The sequence below is a fragment of the Paramisgurnus dabryanus genome, chromosome 17, assembly GCF_030506205.2.
Source record: "Paramisgurnus dabryanus chromosome 17, PD_genome_1.1, whole genome shotgun sequence".
NCBI lineage: Eukaryota > Metazoa > Chordata > Actinopteri > Cypriniformes > Cobitidae > Paramisgurnus > Paramisgurnus dabryanus.
The window spans coordinates 5,908,064-5,932,670 of record NC_133353.1 but is presented as its reverse complement, the minus strand read 5'-3'; the positions used below and the strand labels follow the sequence as shown (position 1 = coordinate 5,932,670).

The following is a 24,607-nucleotide window of genomic DNA, read 5'->3' as shown; positions in this document are numbered from 1 at the left end:
TGTGGTGAGGGCGGGTAGCGGCGTCGGTCCTGAGAGACCGGTGTAGGCCTCTCACAAACGTCACAGAATAAAAGATGGACTCCATTAAGGCCGAACTCATGTTAGGAAAACTGTGAGGTTTTCATGCCTGCCTCCCGTGCTCCCACTTCAATACTGGCTCTGGGTCTTTCTTAAGCTCCTGGATTAGGATCTGGTTTTTTAGGGATCCTCGGGTGCTCTGATGTCGGTCTGCTGTCTATCAGGTGAAAAATATAAACCAGATTAACTCCATTGCCTTATGAATTATAGATATATGCATACATATTTCAAATGAATGTGGGATATTGCTTGACAACTGGTGGAAGCTTGGTGGGGCTGAAGAAAACTGATCTTTTGGGGAATCATTAAAGGTACAATCGCACAAAGTTTTACACCTAAAGAAGTGAATAGTAAGTTTGATAAGATGTATGTCTCATATCTTTCATAAGATATTAGTATCCAAAGACTGCACATACCCCTAACTCTGTATGTCTTCAAGAATGTTCTGTCTTTTAAAAATCTGACAACAGGAAAGACTCTTTGGACATATGAAGGATGAAATATTACTCTGTAGATAAACAAAATTAACATGAGATTGACAAAAACGGTGTGCTTTATACGATCTTTAAAGCCACATCATGTCATATTTTTGTAATAAAATATTTAAAAAAAAAAACACTTGCAAAGTGTCCTATATTTAATGTAGTAAGTATTCTAAACCTTCCCGTAATTTTAATATAGGCCTTGTCTGCCTTGTCACTGTCATTATCGCCTATTAAACTGAATTAATATCCACGTCATCCTCAGTTTCCAGTTGTAGAAACTATGGCAATACGAGTGGACAAAAAATGCGAAAGTGCCGTTACAAAGCATCTAACACGCAGCTGTTGTGGCTGTTGCTCATGTGAAAAAAACATCTTCCATCGTTCCACTCGCTCCTTCATAACATCATTAGACGTCATCTTTGCACATATAAGATTAAGGTCTGAACTTACTATAACCATTATTTTTAGAGGATTTAAAACATATTTCCTATAGAATTATTTACATTTTTTAGATTATCATTATCAAAAACTATCATTACCGCAACATGATATTACATTAAATATATGCATACAAACTCGTGTTTCGGTAATGAGAACTAAAAAGTTATCTAGGTACTTACTTTTATCTGGAAAGAAAAAATAAGAACTGTTTACCTGGTAGCCATCTTGGGGGTCACAGTCAATTATGTCCCTTCCAACAAATTTTCAAAAAATGTTAGTTCCTTGAGGGCTTAAACAGTGATTGAAAATTGTTGCGGAGGATGAGAAAATTGGTCTTGGACACATTTATATTCCTTATTATTGTCTCTACATTTACCAATGATCACCAAATACCACATGTTTCTTTACTGTAAATGTTTATAGTATTAAATGCACTGAAGCTTGATTTTTTAATTATAAATTTTCCATGTCAAAGAACCCAAATCCAGTCATGGACACGTTGCGGTAATGAAACTTTTCCGCTTAAATGTGAAAAAAGCAACAAAATTATTTTTGTATGATGTCATTTGAAATCATGTGCAAAATAGTACATGAAGAGATGTTTGTAACTGTATGCTTATTATTTTAATACTCTTACTTTGCATTTACTTTTTTATCAAAATGTTTCATGACACCTCATAAGTCTAGTTTTTCAGAGAATCACCCATCTTGATTATTGTGTTATTGTGAAAAAACGACCCCTAGAGGTGAAAATCCTACATATTGTGCCTTTAATGCCAAACAGCTGGATTTCAAAATTGGAACTAAGTGAAAGGATTTTCAGTCAATGACTTCAATGTTTCTCTATCCCTCACACAAAACTTTCAGATGCTTTTCAACAAGTGGGTCAAATGCATGAATGTAATGCATGGGTGAAACCCAATAAGAAACAGATTTGTTATCGGACCATTCTGCTAGCATTGGGAAATTTCAGACTAAAAAAATGTTCAGTGAGGACTGCATATATTTAATGCAGTAAAATGTACAGTGGTCTGGTACCGCAAAACTATAAAAGTTAAAAACAGTAAATGTTGTAAATCATTTTTCTGCCACACAAAATTTGTGGTTCACATTTAGAGGGCTTTTAATGGTCCACCCATAACATGAAAGTTTTAAGACTCCAGTTCTGTTTTTTCAACCATTAATCAGATCACTGAAATAGCACATGGGAAGAGTATTGTTTTGAGAGAGAGAGAAAGAGAGAGAGAGAGAAAGAGAGAGAGAGAGAGAGAGAGATGGAAATGAGAAAGCAAAAGAGAAACACATCAAGTGTATCTAGAGAGTACAGAACATTAGACATTAATTCTATTTTGGACATTCAGCCTAAGGAAAAGGGAGAGGAGAGGAAAAAAAGAGGAACATTGTGAATATCCAGGACACATCCGGTCCAAAGGAATATTTTCACAGTGAGCATCTTTCATTTTGACATCGTTTTAAGTGCACAATATAATCAATAACCATCTCAGGTCGTTTTTCTTAACGGTTTCCTACAGCCGTGTATATATTGTGTAACCTTATGCATTTCAAAAGTCCGGATGGAAACAAATACATAACAAATCTGTGGAACCAACAAACAAACAGCGATCGCACAGGTTCCTGAGGGCATGGCTATTAGAAGTGGAAAATGTCTGTAAGATTGGATTGGAAAGATTTGTTTATAGTGGTGGCAAGTACGATGCCATTCCTTGAAAACACATTCCAGGCTGTGGAACGCTATAAGGATAATAAATAAATAAAACAGACAAAAATGTAAGGAATTGCTTTTAGTTTCCTACAAAAAACATTTAAAAAAACCCATGCATGATAATTAACATTCTGCATTTGTAGTTAAGACCTTGTGGGTTTATATGAATAAATTTTAATCAGTCTAGTTTTTGCATAGCGCTTGAGGCAAACCTCACTGCCTGTCCACTGCAAGAAAGCTGAGCTATCTCCATTCCCCATAGTCTCTTGCTTATTTTTCCCTGCTTTATTCTTTTTTGTGGGAAGATATTAGTGATAGTCCCTCCCCAGCTTTTGTTTTCCTGTCTTCACTCGTAATATTTACTAACTGCCAATGGTTGTGAATAATTGATGCTCTCACAGGCATATACGCACCCGTGTGCCTCCATCAATCTAACACGGACTTAGCATCTAACAGCTCTCATCTGTATGCATTGGTCTTAATTCAATTCATCTGTTTCTTTTGTTTAAGAAGGCTATACAATGCCAAAAATAAAAAAATTATGTTTTCAAAAAGCAGGCAAACTTGTGCAACTAGCTGCCAGTAACTTACTGTAGATTTTACATTTATGTGGATCTTTTCGTGATATATGTACAAAAAATACAAAAATTATTTTTGAAAAACACTTCGGAAAAGGGAGTCGGGCTGAGTACCAAAACACACTTGTAGCCAATCAGCAGATTAAGGGGCGGTATTATTGGATATAACCGACATCATTGCCTGGGTTGCGTATTTGTGGGGCGGGTCTATAATAAGAAGGTCCAGATTCTATTGGGGTAGGGGCGTGCTTATTTAGGTGATTTCAAATGTCAACATTGCCTATAAGAGATCATGCCCCCCGCCTTTAACAACACCTAAGTAAATTATATCTGTTGTTAGTTTATCTTAAAGGGGCCATGGCATGAAAATCTGACTTTTTCCATTTTTAGTGCCATGATTGGGTCCCCCAGTGCTTCTATCAACCTAAAAAAAAATGTGAAAAAGATCAACCCAGTAACTTAGTTTTGGTAAACCATTTTCTACAAGCTCATGAAAAAATAGGTAGTTGAAATGTGGCTCTCCTTATGATGTCATAAGGAGCTCTTATTATAATAATACCGCCCCTTAATCTGCACTATCCAACCACAGCACTGCCATTTAGTGCAAAGAAAAGCACAAATTGAATTTAATGGCAACAAACTACCATCATTGTGATCAGTGTTTGAATTTCATCAGCTCATTTGCATTTTAAAGGACACACCCAAAACGGCACATTTTTGCTCATACCTACAAAGTGGCAATTTTAACATGCTATAATAAATTATTTATATGGTATTTTGAGCTAAAACTTCACATATGTGCTCTGGGGACACCAAACATTTATTTGACATCTTGAAAAAGTATTGTGCCATGGCCCCTCCCTTTAAGTCAACAAGCGTTCAGATAATGGTGAAAACACGGTGGATTGTACAGTGCTATGCCTGGAATGTAATGCATACTTTACCAAAACATACTATACAGAACGTACAGTACTGTTTAATGGTTGACAAGTATGTACTGCATCTAATTCAGTATACAGTGTCACAATGTGCAATATCAGATGCAGGGATAACCTATATAACACTAATAACTACATCCAAAAGAGCGCTGCCTAAGAGCCACTATCCTATCCCATCCTATAATATACTATAAAAGACTATAAAATATGATTGTCAGGATGGTATACTGTAGATGCCCACTTCTATTCTATTTTAAAGAAGTCTGTCAAAACTGTGTAGATATTTTCATTTAATTAGCCTACTTCCATTTCTCCATACAGCTGCTGAAACAGCTGTCTGTGTTGGGGGAATAAATGCGGTTTTACTTCCTGTGCACTCAGCACGGCTGCAATCTCTGCCTCAAAAGATCTCGCTGAAGGTCAGTGACTGCACTCAGAAAAAAAACATCAGCACATCTGCTTCTAACACAACACTGCCCTTACCTCACCCCAAATAAAATGGATATTTGTGACTTTGCCGATGCAAGCAAGGGCACAAATACTTTTATATTGCAACAGTCATGCACAGTCAAAAAACGGTAACAAATTTTCTGTTGCTGGGTTGGTACCATAAAGGTACATTTACATTAGCAGCGACTAGCAGTAGCAAAGTGACACAATCTCATTGATATTAATGGAAGTTTGGTGATTTCTGGCGACACAAGCAACAGTAACCGTTGGCGACTGAATGGGGCTAGTCCAATCGCACGACAAAGTTGAGAAAAGTTTACATTTATGCAAATTATGAGCGACTTTCGGGAGCGACTACCAATGAGAACGAAGCAGTGGAGTTTACGTCATCCGTCTCATCAGTTACTGGAGTGGACGGTACTCTTTTGTTTATGACAACCAGATTTAGACATGCCCCTACTGACCTCATTGAAAAAGATGAGCGACACACAGCAACAAAGTCGCTTATAATGTGAATGTACCAGACTGATCTCACAGAAAGTCGTGTTATAGTCACGCAAAATTTGATTAAGCGCGGCGCGGTAGACACGATTCCGCCTCATTCCCACATGCGAATTGAGTGTTGCCGCGGGAAACGCGGGAGTTAAAAAATGTGAACTTTGGCGGAAAAACGCATCGCGTTAACCAATCAGGAACTTGTTCTAGTAGTGACGTGATAACAGGAAGTGAGTGGAGTCGCAGAAGCCCCTCCCATGACGCAAATTTCCACGTGAATGTCTCGATGACTAGAATTTCATGCGTGGCTTTAACGCGAGAATGAAGCGAGTACACTCAAAATGTTCAAGCATCCAACTACGCACGGCAGACGCAAATTTGACGCCTCAAACGCGTCTGGTGTGAACCCAACATAATGCCAAAACATGTAGAAACCAATACATAAAAGTACATTCTAACCCAAACCCCAAATCTAACCCCAAGCGACAATGATTTAAAAATAGGGGGGAAAAATGAGAAAACAGTACATAAAATGACACGAAAAAGAAAGTCATGCCATAGGCATGAAAACCTATTTGAAGACATTCGTGCATGAAAAAAGCTGAATTTTGTGCCATAGACATGAATAAATTAATACAAATTGCAATGTTGTACCTTTTTGGGACATTACAGGACCTATTATGTACCTTCAAATGTACAGTTAAATGTTTTGTACCCCTAACATTTAACTTGTCCTTAAATGTACACAATAGCTCCTTAGCATATAATATTGTACCCCACACTTTAATGGTGTTTTCACGATAGTGTATTAATGTCTGCCTAAATAGTAGAGATGTTTTATTGCATGCAGATTGAATATATGCCTTCACACATCTTGCGGAGCACTTCAGCAGAAAATCAATGTGGTTTGCATATCAGCTGACTCAAATCCCAGATGGGTCGCACCTCCAGATGGAAGATGTTTAGCCGTCCAAATGGAGTGCTTTCAAAGACTAGATAATTGATAATAGCTTCATAACCAAGAAGTCAGCCGGGGAAAAACAACACAAAGCTTTCCCTCCCTTCCCTTTCCTGGTTCTTTATTAAAGATGTACTCTGATATCTACTCCCCACAAATCAAAGTGCCACACATGCAAATGCTCCATGACAGTGTCTTGTATATGTAAGGTTGAAGCAGAGGCTGACTATAAGTTCATCAATAATGTGATATGGCAATCTGATTTACATAAACACGTAAAGAGATATAAGTCAATAAGTCAAACCTTACGCTGTATCACTCTGCAGTATAATTAATTTTTTTGCAGAATTGGGCATGCCTGATTTTAAAAGAGACATCTACCCACATACTTAGGAGTAAATTGATAAAAATTGTCTTATTTTACTACGAACTTTGTGCTCCACAAACTATATATTTTTTGTGATGCAGTTTTGGACCCACCGGTGGGTCCGCAGAGTTAAACGGTTAATCACATGCCAATTAAAGAAAAACATACAGAGAAATACTGTACACCTGTTTGTGGTGTGAGAGCAGCAACATAAATAAAGAAAAAAGCACTATTGTCTCTTAAGTAAGAGATCTGTGTAGTGTGCTTCAAGCTGGTGTTTTGGCTGGTGTTCAATTTACATCATTCCCTCTGGTTCAAAACCCCAGAGTAATATCATTCCACTCCTCCCAATCTCTAATTATCAAACATCCGCCAAACACAAGGGCCAAAAAATCTGCAGTGTGCGTCCAAACACACTCTCACATTTGACTTTAAAATGTTAATAGTCTCATAAAATGAGATAAGCACAACTCTTCATCAGTGCTGAGATGTTCAAGCGTGGAGCACACCCTATGACAACACAGCTGGACCCGGACAGAGTCTTGAGGTTGGAAAACAGCAATTAAAGCAAACCAAACAAACTGATACCACATGGACAAGCCAAGGCACTGGTGTGGAAGGGCCCTTACTAGTAGATAATATGAGGAATTGATGTCTACAAGACGAATATAGGTGGAAATGACACAAATGAGATTCTCAGCAGGTGGAGGGTTCAGGGTCTGACATTAGGGAGTGATTTAAACAGCAGGTGCCCGGTACTGCGGGTCACCCGGGTGAAATCCTCACATACTAAAATTTACTGTGGTAATTCATCAATGCAGGGACACAACAAAGCAATGGGACACTAACCTAGTCCTAATCCTCCAAGAAAGTCATTTATCTTATGAAGCTCTTGGTCTGAGAGGGCAGGATGTTCTTCGTCCTGCATGCTTATCACGACCCTGGGCATCATTATTCACTGTCATCTGACTGCTGTGGAGGAAATAAAAGCAAGATATCTTCAGCAGGTTGATCAATGTCACCTATGATATGCGGACAATGGAGGTTGAAGATCTTCTGTAGCTTTAAAATTCACAAAAGTCTTTGTAGAGGCTGTAAAGTCAACTAAATAGTACTTTTGATAAAAATAAAGGCACTTGATGATACCACGGAACCATTTTAGTGCCACCTAAAAAATGTCCACAAATCAGATTTCTATGATATATTAACATCATGACATTAACTGAGTGCAACGTGTACCAATCCCCTCAAGGTTTAAGCACCAATCTAAAATGAAAACTGCTGTATTGAAGATACAGAGGTGTGGTGGAGATGGTGAAGAATTTTATGTGTTTTCTCTGTGTGCGTTTCAAAAGAAGAGTGGACAATGTCATACTTCATCGCTGCTTCCTGCCCAACACATCTGGATTTGATAAACAGCTGGCTAACAGGGGCTAAGAAACCCTTTTTCTTTTGGTGGGAGGGCTGATATGAGCTGACTGCAAAGCTTGGCCCACAAACCTAATCTTTAGAAAACACTTAGGAGAAGGTTTGAGTGATATCAGGAGTGGGGTTTTGAGGACTTCTCCTTTCTCTGCAATTCTCCCCCTGTGGTTCTCCTGCATACTCATTATAATCTAATCAAACTGAATTTGGCTTTTGGACGCACAAGTATGATGCTGATCGGTTGGTGTTTTGACACACACGGCTGTTTAAATGATTTGGTCTGCAGAAGCCACAGATCAAGTACCGAACTGAAAGAGTCATGAAATGAAATTAATCACATGTAGAGCAATAAAACTGTTGGCAAAGTGTCCATACCGCAGACAATCATTTTAGCTCCATCCTCAAAGGAAGCATTAAGGGGCCAGGCACAAAACATGCAGCCATCTACGCTTTAACATCATATGTGTTAGCATGTATAGATGGATTCAAGACTAATTTATCTGATCCAATTAACTTGTTTGTGTCTCACAAAATATTAACTAAAAAATCTAAATCAAACGTAATACAATTTAAAAGCTTTCCAAATGTTTCCAAAATTACAATTAATGCCAAATAAAACCAATATCAAACGAAACTATCCCGGACGAGCCCCCATTTGTTGAAATTGTGATTTTTAATTTTACTTCCAAACAGGAACGGACACACCATCAAAACAGGCAATGCTGTTTAAATAGAAAGGAAAACCTGTGCAACTGTGTTCCTAATTTATTAATCAGACACCTGAAAATGTTCTTCACAGCAATGCCATACACTGAAAAAAATATTCTGACCCTAATTAAATGTAACATATTTCAAATTTGTGTGTTCAATCCATTACAATATCATATCAAAAAACTAAATATTAAGTGGTTTCTGGGCGTATCATGTGTTTTAAATCAACCTATGTAAACATGACTTATTTAAATTGGGACTAATTTGTGTTGTTTTAAAGCAATTTTGCTAAAACTGGGTAGGAATTTCCAGATCCCTGCATGCTTTGCATGAGATTGAATAATAAGAGTAAATATCAAAATAATGGGTTATTTAATGCATTTTTAATTAAGATAAGAAAAGAAGGGGACTTATTAATGTTTACTATGTTTTTATAATATTTAAAAAAGTTTCTGTTTTTTTGTTGGGTTTTTAAACGTTTACCATTGTGCAGACGAGTAGAGCATCTACTACGGATGAGAACAGTCTCACTAACATATAGCAGTTATTTAGTGTTGTTTTGATCAGAAAGCATTACATTATAAGTGTAAATGCCTTGATTTGAAAGCATTTACATTGGCTATGTTTATACCACAATCGGCTTCTGTTTCAATTGAGTGTTAGTTATCGTTAGCTTGCTAATGTGTGCTGTTGCTGTAGTATAATAACTTTATATTTTTTTCGAAATTTGTGTAGAACATGGTTAGATAATAGTAGCATAGTATAAAATTTGTACTCAGATCAACTCAATTTAATTGTGCTAAGGTTTCTAAAAACTTGAATAAGCTCAACAAAATACACATATCCAAATTTAGAACATTGAATTCTGTGAAACCACTTATATTAAAATGACCTTAAATTTATTAAATTCAATGAATACTATATTTCAGTATATAAGAACCATTTTTGGTTAAAGTTAAAAGTTGTTAGTAGAACCATTTCTTTCTGATATTTTATAGTCTTAACCTTTATCCAATACAAAGAACCTTTAATGAAACAGAAAGGTTCTTTATGAAACCATACAGACGAAAAAAAGGGCACCATTTGGCACCTGAATTTGTGCTCCTCAAAAGGGCTATTGAGATGACATTACACACCAACCAACAAAGTTTTTACTTAAAAATTCACATTAGTGATTTGACAAAAGTATAATCCTAACCGTTGTGTGTTTAAACCCTCCAGCCTTCTTCAAGTGCTCGCTAAGTTTTTACTACATTACTGTAAACTCAGCCTAAGGTAAGAATAAAAGGATTAACATGTTACTAATGTTACACAGCGACATCAAATTGCAAAAAACTGAATAGTTTAGTAAGTGAGAAACTACTTAACGTTCCTTTAAAGAGTCTGAATGCGGGTTGATCGACTCTGTTCAACTTCACATTACACCATCAGCTTCTTTATATCCAGACCTGTTCTGTGTGCTGCTATCATCTGCTCTTATCGCTCCATTGGTCTCTCTCTACAGCTCTGAAAGCCTACGGTCTCCCCAGATGACATTGTTATTTATATTTCAGCTCTTCTTTATTATTTCTGCCCAGTTCTTCTCCTCATACCTGCAGAAAAGCAGAACAAAGTGGATTGTGGGAACTGGACTAAAACAATATTCTTGAGTTATTCTTATATTTTTGGACTTGGTCTGCTGGGAGCTCCTACGCCCGGGCCAAACAGATAGATATTTCTATTACAGTCTCAGCTTTAGATGGGATGCCTACGGCTCATCTGATGAACACAGCATTAAATCATGTTTTGCTTGAAAAAAGGGTATGTTTTGGTTTATAAAGTTATTAACCAAAATTGGTACACGTCAGAGACTTTGGCACTGTACGCTGGTTTAACATTGCGAGATTATCTATATAATCTATAGACTATAGATTTCAGATTCGCTCGTCCCCAAAACGTCACCAAAGCAGACTGTGGTCAGATGGCTCCTTTCTGTCTGTGCTGTACAAGAATCAGCTGAATAGTGGACCAGAGTTTGTGGCAATAAAGCTCTGGCTTCGCAAGGCTGCCTGTGGTTCACATGCTAACTCTCTCTCTCTCTCTCTCTCTCCTGGGCTTTATCATGTCTTGAGTGCTGAAAAGGAAACAGGATGCTTATTAGACAGGCATCATCAGTACAGGATACCGCAAAGCAAAATCAGATAGCAGCTATCTCTCTTTATCTCTCCCTTTAATGGGAGAAAAAAACAGTCTAAGACTAATGATGTGAAACCTTCTCTCATGAAGTCATGCCATTACCATGACAGAAAACAGCCGCACTCGGACCTGCAGTGAACCTGGGATAACAATACTGTAGGAGCAAACTGTAAAAACTTCAAACGATTAAAACAGTATTGAAGGTACAGACAAGATTAATGTGTGATAATACAATTATTGAGAAGATTGGTTTAAAAACATTTATTTGCATAAACATGTACAACTGAAGTCACACAATAGCAAATGATACGTAGAAGTTCATCATTTTGGAAAAGGTAATAAATAATCTTCTCTTGGACTTAACAGTTTTAAGACAGTTAGGTTAAATGTTGGCTTAAAACACATCATTAGCAGAAGAGTTTGTATTTTCTTCAACAGAGCTTAGACTGACAGACTCCTGATCCTGTTTGACAGACGGCAGTCGCACTGACATCACTCTGACATCACTTCCTCCTGCTTCTGTGTGCAGAAAAACATCTGCTTCTGTGGAAAACAGGCATAAAATATCTAATAAGTTTAAGAAATAGTATCAAAACTGCAATATTTTATACTTGATATCCTAAATGATTGTTCTGATTAAAATATGAGCCACATTTAAAACAACTGTAAAACGGCCCATTCACACCTGCTCTGGGGCTTGAGCACCCACTGAAATGGCCGAGCACCCACAGAAAAACACCAAAGATGCTCAATTAATTTAAATGAAAAATGCATTCAAAATTTATGAGCTTCTCTAATTCTTCTCTATTAAATATCTACAATGCTTTGATGAATAAGCTGAATATTAACGGCACTTCACATTTCGCACCTAAAACCGTGCAGAAAATGTGACTGCCCCGCTTTCCATCTTTTTTCCCAAAGTGATAGACTCTTTTGCTGTTTTACAGAACTGGAGGCAAAAAAGGCTGCTGATCGCTTTACTAACGCTAGCTAAATATGTTTTGTTAGTTTGTTTGCTAACACTTTACGATAAGGTTGTATTTGTTCGCACCGAATCCAGTTTTTTTGGGTTTGGCGAATACCGAATCCACTGTTTAAAATTCTGCCGAATCTAAAACCGAATCCTATTCGCATCCTTATTCCATTAACACAGTAAAACACATTAATGAAGTAAATAACGTCCACAGCAGTGTATTTTTTATTTTATTTAATTTAATTTTAGCTGTAAAAAAAGGATAGGCAACATTATGCCAGGATGACAAGTGGGAAAAACTATTTTGAAAATTACCATAAGCCTATGCATAATGAAAGCGATGCGGTGCGACACGCTCGCGTCCACGAAATGTGAACCGCCCCTAAGGCTCAAGCTTATCTCCACATCAGCACCCGATGTGTGTAATCAATGGCTACGTGACGTCGGTTCGGTGGAAAGAAAATCTAGGATCCTGCCGAACCCGAACCCCGTCAAAAAGCCCAGTATTCGGCCGAATCCGAATCCTGGATTCGGTGCATCCCTAATTTGTTAACATTAGTAACTGCATTAGCTAAAATTAACTGACAATAAGCAATATAACACATTTTTCATCATTTATTAATCTTTGTTAATGCCAATGCAGTTGGGGGCATGTACACGGGGACTGTCGGAGTGCTCAGCTTTTTTTCAGCTGAGCACTTTTTTTGCTACTGTATGATACTTTTGCTTTGTTTATCAGTCGTTGAACGATGTGCCGGTTGGTTGCTGTGATATTTGTCCCGGCCCTCCTCCACTGTGATTGGACGCCCGAGTGAGAGGTGACATTGACAAACTGAGCAGCTTTTCACCCAAAGTTAAACATTTTTCAACTCTTGACGCTCAGTGAAAAAAAACGCCAAGCGCCGGCGTGGACAAAAATCCGCCAGCTGCTGGCTTTTTTGAAAAGCGCCGCGCTGCCATTGAAAACAACAGGCGTAAATGCCTTGGTGTGCACGCCTCCTTATGGTATTGCTAATTATGTTCATTGTGCATTTACTAATGTTAACAGTTAAAACTTTTCATTTTAATAATATATTAGTAAATGCTTAAACTAAGATGAACTAAGATTAATAACTGATGTTGAATTGTTGTTCATTGTTAATGCATTAACTTACATTAACAAATACAACCTTATTGTTAAGTGTTAACGTTTTGAAACAATACAGTAACTGTAGAAATCCGATTTTTTACCTGACTATGTAAGGCACACACTTTCCAGGACCGTGAATTCTATTTGAAAAAAGTAATTTTTAAATGGACGGAACCAGACCGGCTGAGCCGTACACGCTCACTCAACGGATGGATTTTGTGACAGGATCACCTCCAGTTAAGTTAGTGGTCTGATATCTCATTAAAAAGACCCGAGTGTGTGCATTAAAGAGAACTTGAGGGAGTATAAATCATTAGATTATTAAAAATCAGCAATAAGCTTTCATTACTAAAGTAACCTGGTACCCGAAAACAAACAACAAACAGATAATAGTGAATAAACAATATTACAAGACATGTTTTCAGAGCTTAGAAAAGTAAAAAGCACATTTCTAAATGCATTTTTGTCATTTACATTTATGCATTTTGCAGACGCTTTAATCCCAAGGGGCTCAACTACATTTCATTTTTTAGTAAGTGTGCCTACTGTAATAACACCTCTTAAAAAGATAGTTTACCAAAAAATGAGAAATCTCTCATTATTTACCCACCTTCATGTTGTTACAAATCTGAGAGCAAGTAAATGATGACAGAATTTTTATTTTTTGGTGAACTATCCACTTAAATATGGTAATATCTTTAACACACACGCTTACCGCATTTACATTCACACCTGCATTGCACAAGATCCCCAATACGCCATAAGTACTAAAGCTAGACTTTTTCCAAGAATAATTTGGTATAATTTAGACATTACAAAGCAATTAAGCCACCTTAATGAACGCTTTCCATCTTAGAGAATGGGTCGGTGAACTCGACATTAAATCAGTCTGACATCAGCTACTAATTAAGACATGTTTCCTAAACACTTCCAATGCTTTTGTGATGACACACTTGCAGGGACAAACAAACACTCATCAGTCATTTCCTAAGCATTGGAGGGGGCAGCGGGCAGAAGCTGGGTGGGCATTTACCCAGATCAATGGGGCGTGCAGAGGAAGCACGAGTGAACAGAGACTCCCGTGGGACCGCCCGGGCACACACTGATGGAGATCAACTCCGGCACTTCTGAAGGGCAGGGAGTCTCAGCGGGGAGCAAGCATTTACAATAGGGGGAAGATTTTTTCTGTGTTTTCTCAAGCTCTTAGGGAATTTTTACTGTTGAGGAAAATGAAGCTGGTGGGCTTTGCTCAGGATTTGTGAATGTTGTAAATGTAACCAAGGGGCGAAACTCTACTGAATTTCATCTTACACAAGGTTTAAGGTAAAACTGAATCAAACACAAAAAGAGAAATATTTTTCGTTTTATGTCTCCTTAAAAAATAACTATTTGTTATGCTTTGATCCAGTAGACGTCATTTAAACTGTGGTACATTTACTGGGAGGAGAACTACAGAGATTTTTACAATAACTCACTGCCATTATTCTCCTCTTGCAAGTATTGAGCTTCATTGATTTTGACAGATTCAATGGCATGTGTTTATACTGGAGTGAATGCAAAGCAAACTGACGTGATCAGATTTGTTCAACAGATGATAAATAAAAGCTATTTCACACCACACGATTGACTCGCATCTTGAATACAATAACAAAAAACATAGATCCACGTGATAGATCGGCTGTAATGAAAAGAAGCATGTCGTCTGTGTGGAAAATACAGATTCATCTCAATCCAGATTGTGATTTTCTTTTGTCTATTGCCAGCATTGGCAAAAACCCGATCAAGACATTAAAGCCAATAAACATGGGCTTAACCAGAAATACGGCAACTTTCTAATTAGGACATTAAGTTAAACATGAAATGTATTCTTATGGGAAGCAATGACCTTCATACAGTATTATAATGTGTACTACTGAATAAAGAATAGATTGATTTGAGTTCCTTTACACACAAAATCAAAGACAAAAGACCCTCGAGGATGTTAGCTTTGCTTTAGTGTCTTGTGTGTGTGGTGAATATTGTCTTTGTAGAGCAGATGGGCAAAGTCTGGCACAATTTCTTATTGGAAAACCCTGTGGCCCACAAATGCTAGACTAAGACTAAACACCTCAGGGTGGAGGAGAGAGAGAGGCACTGAAAGAGAAAGAATAGAGACATGAAAAGAGAGTAGGAGTTTGGTCATCGACAGAAACCAAACTATTTTTAAGGTGAAGATAATGTAAGCGGCCCTGAGCAATTCAGACCCAAGTGAATGCGATGGTGGGTGTTGTAAACATTGAGTAAACGGCTTTTTTTATTTACAATTGATAAATCAGCGTTCCTACACCTTAGTTAACTTCAAATTCAAGGACCTTTCAAGGACTTTCCAGGTCCAATACCCTCAAATTCAAGAACTAAATGTGGCAACACATTTCAATTGAGAGCAAAGTTACATTGTGTTACCTTTTAAGATACATTGTTACAGTTCCTGTTCGAGGGAACTCGCGCTGCGTCACTGCGGTGACACTTTGGGGACGCCTCCAGGGGTAAGTGCGTCTGAATGTGCATATCAAATTTAACCAATGGTGAGGCTTAACGACAAAGACAGGGTGACGTGGGAGTCAGGAAGTATATCGCTATCTGAAATACTGCCAAAGACGGCGTTACAGGGACGCAGGAAGTATGGCAAGGTAGACGCAGCGTCTCGTTCCCTTCTCAGGGAACAACAGTTACATACGTAACCCGAGACGTTTTCATGTGTCAAACACAACTATGCAAAAAAGCATTTTGGTATGAATCAACATTCGGATACAGAAGATATAAGCATTTAAAGTGAAAAGTTTAGCACGTGTGCTTAAAAAGTCTAGAATTGTTATGATATTATCCTACACTACACAGGGAATAATATGGATTTTTTCCAGAAAACTTCTTGCATAAAATAGATTCAAGCACTCTCAATGCCAATCCACCTTTCAATCCACTTCCAAGGACCCTTGGGAACCCTTATAAATGCACATTTGAGCAAAATTTTAATTCTGCTGTCATTTACTCTGCATCATGTTAATCTAAACTTATTTAAAGGGATAGTTCACCCAAAAATAAAAATTCTGTCATCATTTATTTTATGTGTTCTGCTCAACAAGATATTTTGAAAAATGTTTGTAACCAGACAGCTCTGGGGCACCGTTGACTTCTGTAGTATTACTTTTTCCTAATATGGAAGTCAATAGTGCCCCAGATTTGCTTGGTTACAAACACTTTTCAAAATATTTTTGGGTGAACTATTCCTTTAACTTTCACAAGACGGAGAATAGGGTATATACCAGTTCTGTGCTTTACGCTAACATGGTGCTGTTTTCATACATAAAGCCTTCAGGAGCAAGCAAAGATGAGACTAACCGATGTCCAGGATATGCTCGATAACATCTTAAACCTAAGTAAAAGAAAATGTACTAAATTTTTTAATACTTTATAGCTTTTGACAAAGGCATTTTCTTCTCACAGATATTGCAATAAAAAAGGACATAACACAAATAATAATACTACAAATAACAACAACAAGCTACGATAGCACATACAGTACTGGCAACCGGAAGCAATCAACCCAGTTTTCTGTTTTGTTCACGTGACGTTCGACATATGCCGCATTTGGAGTAAAATGCTGCACTTCATACAGTACAATGAAAGTGTGGGGAGGAGACTGGGGCTGTCAGTCACCAACAATCTGCTCAACATTTCCTTTTGTTAAAGAGCACCAATTATCTGATTCACGATTTTACATTTTCTTTGGTATGTAAGTGTGTGTTAGTACATGTTAACAATATGCAAAAGGTACAAACCCCAAAGTAAACGATGACGCAAGTTATCGTCTCCAACCTAAATCTCTTTTCTTGGACTACAACAAACACACGAATTGTAGGCAACAGTTTACTTCCTGGGATTGGTAGACAAGATCAACATTATCATAATTCCTCCCGCTTCAGACTCACAGCCTGTAAGTTAACTCCTGTTAGCAACCAAATCTTTCAAAAATAGTAAGGAGCGTCACATTTCCGGCTGACGTCAGAGGTATTCAGGCCAATCACAACACCAATCAGGGACAGTTTTGTACAAAATCTGTGCGTTTCAGAAAGACAGGGAAATCTGGAGCTACAAAAATGTACGGTATGTGGAAAATATTGTGTTTTTGAACCATAAACCACGCAAACACATTGTGTTACACCAAATACACAAAATAACTTGTTTTCTAGCAATGAAATATGTGCAATTTAATATTTCTATAACATTAGGGGGACATAAATGAATTTTCTCTTAAAAAGCTCAAGCAAGATGCCTTCTGCATTTTTTCTCCTCGAAACTCTTGCCGTGCTTTTGGGAACGAGTGGAAAGTGTGCAGACGTAAGCAATGATTTCATTTTCTGTGTGTGGGCTTAACAAACATTCACAGCTGTGTGAAAAGACCAGAAGACGACGGTCATCACACTGGAATCATGCTCTGCTGTATCTCTGACTCAGGGGCGTCAGGTCATTGGGAAATTTTGGGGTTATTGAACTTGGGAGTGTCTTTCAGATGCTTAGAAAAGATCTTTAACAAACAATACTTTTTTTTACCTCAGGAATATATAAATGGACTTTGGTATAAAATGTGAATAATTGTTCTGCGGTCATGAGCTTGAAATGGTTTGAAACCAAGCAAAACAAATAAGTTATTTATCCGAGACATTTATTTGGATTTCCTTGGGAGACTTAGGAATAAGATGATGATGATGATGATTGTAAGAAGAATTAAACTATTGAAACAAAGAGATGATTATTCATGACATTTATGTGTAGTGCTGTTGGTGTTTTGTTAAGCTTTCCTAAAGCTGTGTCAACGGGTTGTTATAGGAGCATGATAGCATGAGACAGCTGTTTTTTAAAGGAACAATTTCATCATTTATTAACTCACAATCTGTCATAAGAACCAAACCACCAAAACCAAACCACCATCCTGTTTGGCATTGTTTTATGGTACATTTTATCCCCAAAGATTTTTAATGCTTGACAGCCACTGCATGGTCACCATACACTTAAACCATCCATATAAGGAAAAAAGTCTTACAAAAACATGAGGTTTAGAAAATGATGTCAGTTTTTAAAGTCTCTATATAAGTATTAATAAGAGATCAAGTCTAAATATCTTTACTGAATAAGCCCATGATGGAGTACAGATATCTGCACATTTACATCAAAGCAGCGACTTACCGTGCACACAAGGGCACACGTTTTCTATTATGTATGTTCCTGGGAATCCAAACCATGACCTTGGTATTGCTAGCGTCATGCTTTACCATTTGAGCTATGCTATCTGGGATTAAATCTGTCAGCTCTACCTAAAGTACTGTTGCTCTCATGTCCTACATACCACTGTGCCACATGTCAGCATTTAAAAGCTATGCTATTTGCCAGCACTGTGTTTTGAATATAAAAAATGTTTTAGTTATAACCAAAAAGCAACTCTACTATCATTCTGAAATATGATGCACATTTACAAACTTTGCAATCACCCAGCAAGCAATAGCCGTCATTTCCAGCCCAGTCTCCTGAAGATGCGTATAAATAGCACAAAGTGTAAAACTCGTACAATACATACGCCAAATTCCACTTTGGCGTGCATATGATACGCCAGTCCTTCCCATTCACTTAAACGGTGCATCTTTTTTTGTTGTTTTATTTATTGGTTTCTCAATTTTTTGCTATTTTTTACAATTTTCGCTTGGGTTTAGGGTTAGAACAACTTTTTGTTATATAAAAATTACATCCTAACCCAAACCCCAACTCCAAGCGACTATGGCTTAAATATGGACAAAACATGGAGAAACCTGTATATTAAATAACCTCATTAAGCAAATCTAAAATCTAACCCTAAACCCAAGCGAAAATGGTTTAAAGAACAGAAAAAATTGAGAAACCAATAAATAAAACGACAAAAAAAGATGCCCCGTTTAAGTGAATGGGAAGGACTGGCGTATCATATGCACGCCAAGGTGGAATTTGGCGTATGTATTGCACGAGTTTTACACTTCGTGCTATTTATAAGCATCTTCAGGAGACTGTATTGTCATTTCACCGTCTATGTTAAAAGGACACTCCACTTTTTTTGAAAATAGGCTCATTTTCCAGCTCATTTTCTAGAGTTAAACATTTGATTTTTTATAGTTTTGGAATCCATTCAGCCGATCTTCGGGTCTGTTGGTACCACTTTTAGCATAGCTTAGCATAATCCATTGAATCTGATTAGACCATTAGCATCACGCAAAAAAAATAACCAAAGAGTTTTGATATTTTTTCCCCTTTTAAAACTTGACTGTATGGCTAGGAACTATACTCTCATTCTGGCGTAATAATCAAGGACTTTGCTGTCGTAACATGGCTGCAGCAGGCGTAGTGATATTACGCAGTGCCCGAAAATAGTCCCCTGCCATTGAAAGTTACTAAGGGGACTATTTTCGGCTGCTGTGTAATATTATTGGGCCTCCTGCAGCCATGTTACGCCAGCAAAGTCCTTGATTATAACGTCCAGAATGAGAGTATAGTTCCTAGCCATATCTGCCTAGAAAATCGCAACTTTTAATTTTCTGTCGGTCTTAGTACACGATGTAACTACAGAAGAGTCAAGTTTTAAATGGGAAAAATATCCCAACTCTTTGGTTATTTTTTGGCGTGATGCTAATGATCTAATCAGATTCAATGGATTGTGCTAAGCTATGCTAAAAGTGGTACCGCCAGACCCGGAGATCAGCTGAATGAGCATATTTTCCATTGTCCCTTTAACTATAGACCCAATATAGTCCGGCTATGAGTAACCCACTTCTAGCCAAAATAAACTTGAATTTGGTTGCATGTTGTTTTTGCCAAAATAACTTTTGAGATGATATTCCATCATGTAAGCAAAGTCAATGGTGATTACAAAGTGTGTGGATATATTTATTTAATTTAATTTATTTTTGAGATACGGTTAGACGTCTATTAAAGGCGCGGTTCATGATCTCTGAAAGCCAATGTTGACATTTGAAATCACCTAAACAAACACGCCCCTACCCCAATAGAATCTGCCCCTTCTTTTGATAGACCCGCCCCACACATACGGAACCCAGGCAACGATGTCGGTTAGTAGACACGCCCCTTACTGCTGATTTGCTACAAGTGTGTTTTGCAATCGGCCCGACTCCCTTTTCCAAATGGCGCTTTTCCATTGCATAGTACCCCACGGTTTAGTTTAGTTTGGGTCGGGTCAGTTCACCTCACTTTGGCGTGGTTAGCTTTTTCATCGAGTTTAGTATCACTTCGGAGTGGGAGGGATTATAGGCGTGTCGTTATATTTACGCTGCCTACTGCTGTGACATCATACACGTGAGAGCGTTGTTGTACATTCCCATACATTTATTTATTTCTCAGTCTGCCACAAAATTAAAATTGGCCACCACAAATAAATGTTTGCACATCGCGTTTATAACTACCTCTGTCTCACATGACAGTTTCTGTTCAAACACCCGACCCGTGGCGTCAGTCGACGGTGCTCCGCTGAGCCTCATTCAAGTTGCATTTAAGCATATATAATGCGGACGTGAACGTCGCGAATGTGCCTCCACAAACTGCAAGTCTGGAAAAAACTGTTATGGTGTCCCGGATTCTCAACCTGCGGATGTTTTTCATCGCTAAAAGGGTGTTTGGAAACTTATAGCAGAACACAGCCCTGAAGAAGACCACTTGCTGGTCGAAACATGTTGGCATTTGGATTTTATAGAATGTAAGCCACACTTAATAAAGGCTTTTTATTTATTCCTTCTCCTTTTGGTATTTTTGATTGAGTGCCTGGGACTTGTGTTTTTTGTGTGTGTTTTTTGTCTACAGATAACAACATGTTTGCTTGCTTGAGACAGCGCAAGCTAGCAGTAAGCTAAAGCTAATATTTACATTATAGCGATGACATGATGATTCTCTCAGACCAATCAGTGATCTACAGTGTTTTCGCGTCACGTACGAAAAAAAGTATCGGGTACTACGTACTGCACCCAATGGAAAAGCTCCCAAAAGTAAGCTGACCTGACCCAAACTAAACTAAACCGTGGTGTACTATGCAATGGAAAAGCGCCAAAAGTGTTTTTCAAAAAATTAACCCCTTAGCGTTGCAAACTTCATGACATACAACAACTCAAAAACAAAAAAACTAAACATGTCACATATCTTTGGATAGCTGAGTTTCTTGTGATTCAAATGATGTAGCGTTCTTGAGCTATGGAAAGGCGCTATATAAATTAAACTTATTATTCTTATTATTATGTAAACCCTTTTAAGACACAATTAACAAGGCAGGTACAATTATTGTCCTTTTTAGCCTTTTTCCGGGAATGCTAAGGGTAAATTTTTTACTAAAAGCTCAAATTTTGCCTAGACGTCTTGGTTGTGTTTGGATGTTTATTGCACATCTTTTAAATGCAAAATTGTCTGCACATCCCATTGCCTGCATAATAACATGTTAACAACTCCCCAAAACACCTTAGCAACCCCTTAGCATTGTACCAAAATTCCTTAGCAACTGCATTGGGATGTCATCTGCACAACCAAGCACTAAAAACATTAATATTTTTCAGAAAATGTACAAATGTATGTTTTTGAATATAATTTGGTCCAGAGTTAATAGCACAGCAACTTAAGTTCACTGCTTAATCACAACTAGCAGGAGTGACATTTTACAGTCCTAGAAATATCTTCAAACTTTTATTAAACCTGGAACCAGTGCCAGAGCCCTTTAAAACCTAAAAACAACAGAAGAGCAAAGTACAGATCTGTGTCTTTACAGAGCACCAGATGGTAAGGTCGAACCTTATCCATCAGCACGGCTTCAAAATATCACACCAAGCACAAAGACGCCTCAGCTGTAAGAGAAAAAACTACTGCATAACCCTGAGAGAGTAGTCTGGTTCAGCCATCGATTCAGTAAGGAACAAAACAAAGGATAAAGATGATAAAAGAGGGAAAGATCTGACACATTTCGGAAAAGCATTCGCTCCGATGAATAGAAGGGTTGGGAAAAAATGACTCATGAGTGTGTGTTGAATGTCTGATGGTAATAAACACAAAAACACGCTCTCCCACACCCCTAAACTTTGACTCGGCTCTTCAAAGACACCTGCAAGCACTTAACAGAGTTCTTCAGTGCGTTCATGCTCCCAGGACTGACAGATGAGTCCAATCCCCCGCCCATCTTTTCGACTTTTTCTGCTCCCCTCTGACTGCTGGGAGGTTTTGGGATTTTAAAGAATGAAGCTGTCTGGCTGTGTTTTTACAGCAGTAAGGCCTCTGTAATGCTTTCTCTGCTATACTATTTGAAATAGATCTTTAAAAGCACAGAAGAGACACTGTATGATCAAATAAAAAACCCATATAAAAACTAACATTTCAAACTATTTACCTTTCTTGTCGTCCTCGAAAAACATGTCATTTGAAGATTTCTGTTTGGAGAGCTCTGTGGAGACACAAATACAGAGATGATATAAATTAACTGTAGTTTAAAAGCTTGCAGGTTATTTTTATTTTAAAAATAAGTTTAGCGTTATTCTTTTTTTAATTATTGGGATGCACAAATGCACAAAATTTCTGTGCCCATACCGTTATTCGTTTAATCGCTGTGGTCGTTAGGAGGCGTTCCTAATTCTGGTTGCCCTAATAATGACTTTAAACAAATGAGTTACCGTCCCCTCATTAATGACGAAAGACGGATGACGTAAACTCCACTGCTTCACTCTTAAGGGCGATTTATAGTCGTGTGTAGGTTCTATGCCGTAGCTACGGCTTAGGCTATCTTCCACATGTGAGTCAAGGTGTTGACGAATTACACCTCATTTTTGGGGAACAAAGCCAAAGGCTTGTTGCTTGGGATACACGTCAAATTAAATTTGATTTATTGTGCTTTATTTCTGCAGGTGGAGACCTCGTGACACCGTCCTGCTGAAGATTTCGTTTCATGAGGTGCAGCCGCGGGGTGGTGGTGCGGCCAGGTGGAGCTGGGGTCGTCCGCGGAGCATTTAAAACCCCATCAAGCTTCCTATCCCCTAAAGACAGATTAAGTCAATCAAAGACATGAATGAATCTTAACTAATCCTTTTCTTTCAGCTTGTTTACAGCACCGCTCAGAAAAGCAGCATGGGCCGCTGATTGAAGCATTGTGTTGCAAAGTGACGCCCATCATCCATCTCCCCCCGTTTCATCTGTCCCGACCCTAGAAACAAGAGCAGCTTGAATACATGGAGTGCTAATTGAGAGTCAAGGGGTTACGACCTTTGGATAGGAGTCCACGTGACTCCACCCAGCTCCCCGGAGAGGGAACCACGGCTTGGATGAGCTCGGGGTACGGTTTGAAACCGAGGTCACGTGGAGAGTAGATCCCACCGAGGAGGGGGTAGTGGAGAAGATATAGGGTTGGATCAGGTTGGGTTCAGGGGGATTTGCATTTGGCCAGAGGAGCTTTTATCCCAAGGAAAGCTAAAGGGGGGCTTGGGTGATGGGACAGCCTCTCAATGATCCTTTCATCTGGATCTGGAGAAGAGGTTGGAACACAGAGCTGGGTTTAGACAGCAGGCAGGAGTCCCATGCGGAGAAGCCGGCCCGTAACCTCACGCAGTGGGGTCAAGGAGCGGAGAGGAGATAAGGTCAGCAAGGCCACGGCTCAGGGCCGGAGATAGAGAGAGACAGAGGTAGATAGAGAGAGTGAAAGAGAACAGAAAGAGATCTTATCCGTCTTCATTTGGAGAAACCCCCTTCAACAGACACTGTATCAGTGCATCACAAAGACAAGGACAGTCTTTAAGGCCACTGCAGGCCATCACAATGTTTTAAGTATGATGAAATGACATTTATTAAACCTGTTACAAACATGTGAAAAGAAACCTGAAAAATATATATTTTGTTGAGTGAAAATTAAGCTTAACTCTTTCACCGCCAGCGTTTTAAAAAAGAGTTGCCAGCCAGCGCCAGCGTTTTTCATGATTTTCACCAAAGTTTAATGCCTTCCAGAAAATGTTCTTCTTTAAATAAATAAACATACAATATACCAAATGAAAGAACAGACCCTCTGCTTTCAAACAAAAAAACCGTTTCATCCTACCTTTAGTGGTTCTTTTGCAATCAGCTTTTGAATATGGGTAGGTTTTTGCAAAAACACCATATTTTGAGCAAAAAGCTAAAATAATTCAATTTTTGTGACGGACTTTTCATAGAGATCCCATTCAGAGCGATCTTTAAAACAGACACGGACATGCAGCAGCTTGCCATAGGGCAATACTTCCGGTTTTAAAAAGTTGCGGAAGGGCGCCACCTGGTGGATAATAGCGGTATTGCGGAAAGACGGAAAATCTCGTCATTGGCGGGGAAGCGTTTTCTCTTAATTGACGAGATATCTCGTCAATGGCGGGGAAAGATAGCCTGGTTAGCCAGACCTACATCAAGATGTAAGGTCTGGCAACTCTTCACACAAACGGCTCAATGCAAGGGGCGGGATATAAGGTTGTCCCTCAAAATGCCTCTGCACGCAATAGGATAGCGCTATGACGGATCAGAGCAACGAAGAAGGTGACGTAGTTACCGTAACCAGTCGGCAAAACTCCAAACACATCTTTCTTGCTTAAAAAGGACTTCAGTAGGGTTTATTTGCTCTTCTCTCA

The 24,607-nt window shown here is 38.4% G+C and overlaps 1 protein-coding gene and 1 long non-coding RNA gene across 5 annotated transcripts in view; one reads left to right on the top strand and one right to left on the bottom strand.

Annotated features, from left to right (window-relative positions):
• Positions 1 to 2,330: 2,330 nt before the first annotated feature.
• On the top strand, positions 2,331 to 24,348 carry LOC135734844 (uncharacterized). Its single transcript, XR_010527456.2, has 3 exons — positions 2,331 to 2,449; positions 4,565 to 4,662; positions 22,871 to 24,348. It is a non-coding gene; the product is annotated as an uncharacterized lncRNA (long non-coding RNA).
• The window catches only part of kiaa0586 (KIAA0586 ortholog), a 152,139-nt gene continuing 138,608 nt past the window's right edge, over positions 11,077 to 24,607 (bottom strand). For 3 of the 4 annotated variants that reach the window (XM_065253671.1, XM_065253670.1, XM_073812288.1), the window contains exons 32-33: positions 22,360 to 22,413; positions 11,077 to 11,367 (exon numbers count right to left, since the gene is read on the bottom strand). In XM_065253671.1, coding sequence (XP_065109743.1) covers positions 11,219 to 11,367; positions 22,360 to 22,413 — 203 coding nt within the window. In that variant the 3' untranslated portion in view covers positions 11,077 to 11,218. The remainder of the gene's footprint in view (positions 11,368 to 22,359; positions 22,414 to 24,607) is intronic. The other variant, XM_065253672.1, reaches the window with a different exon arrangement.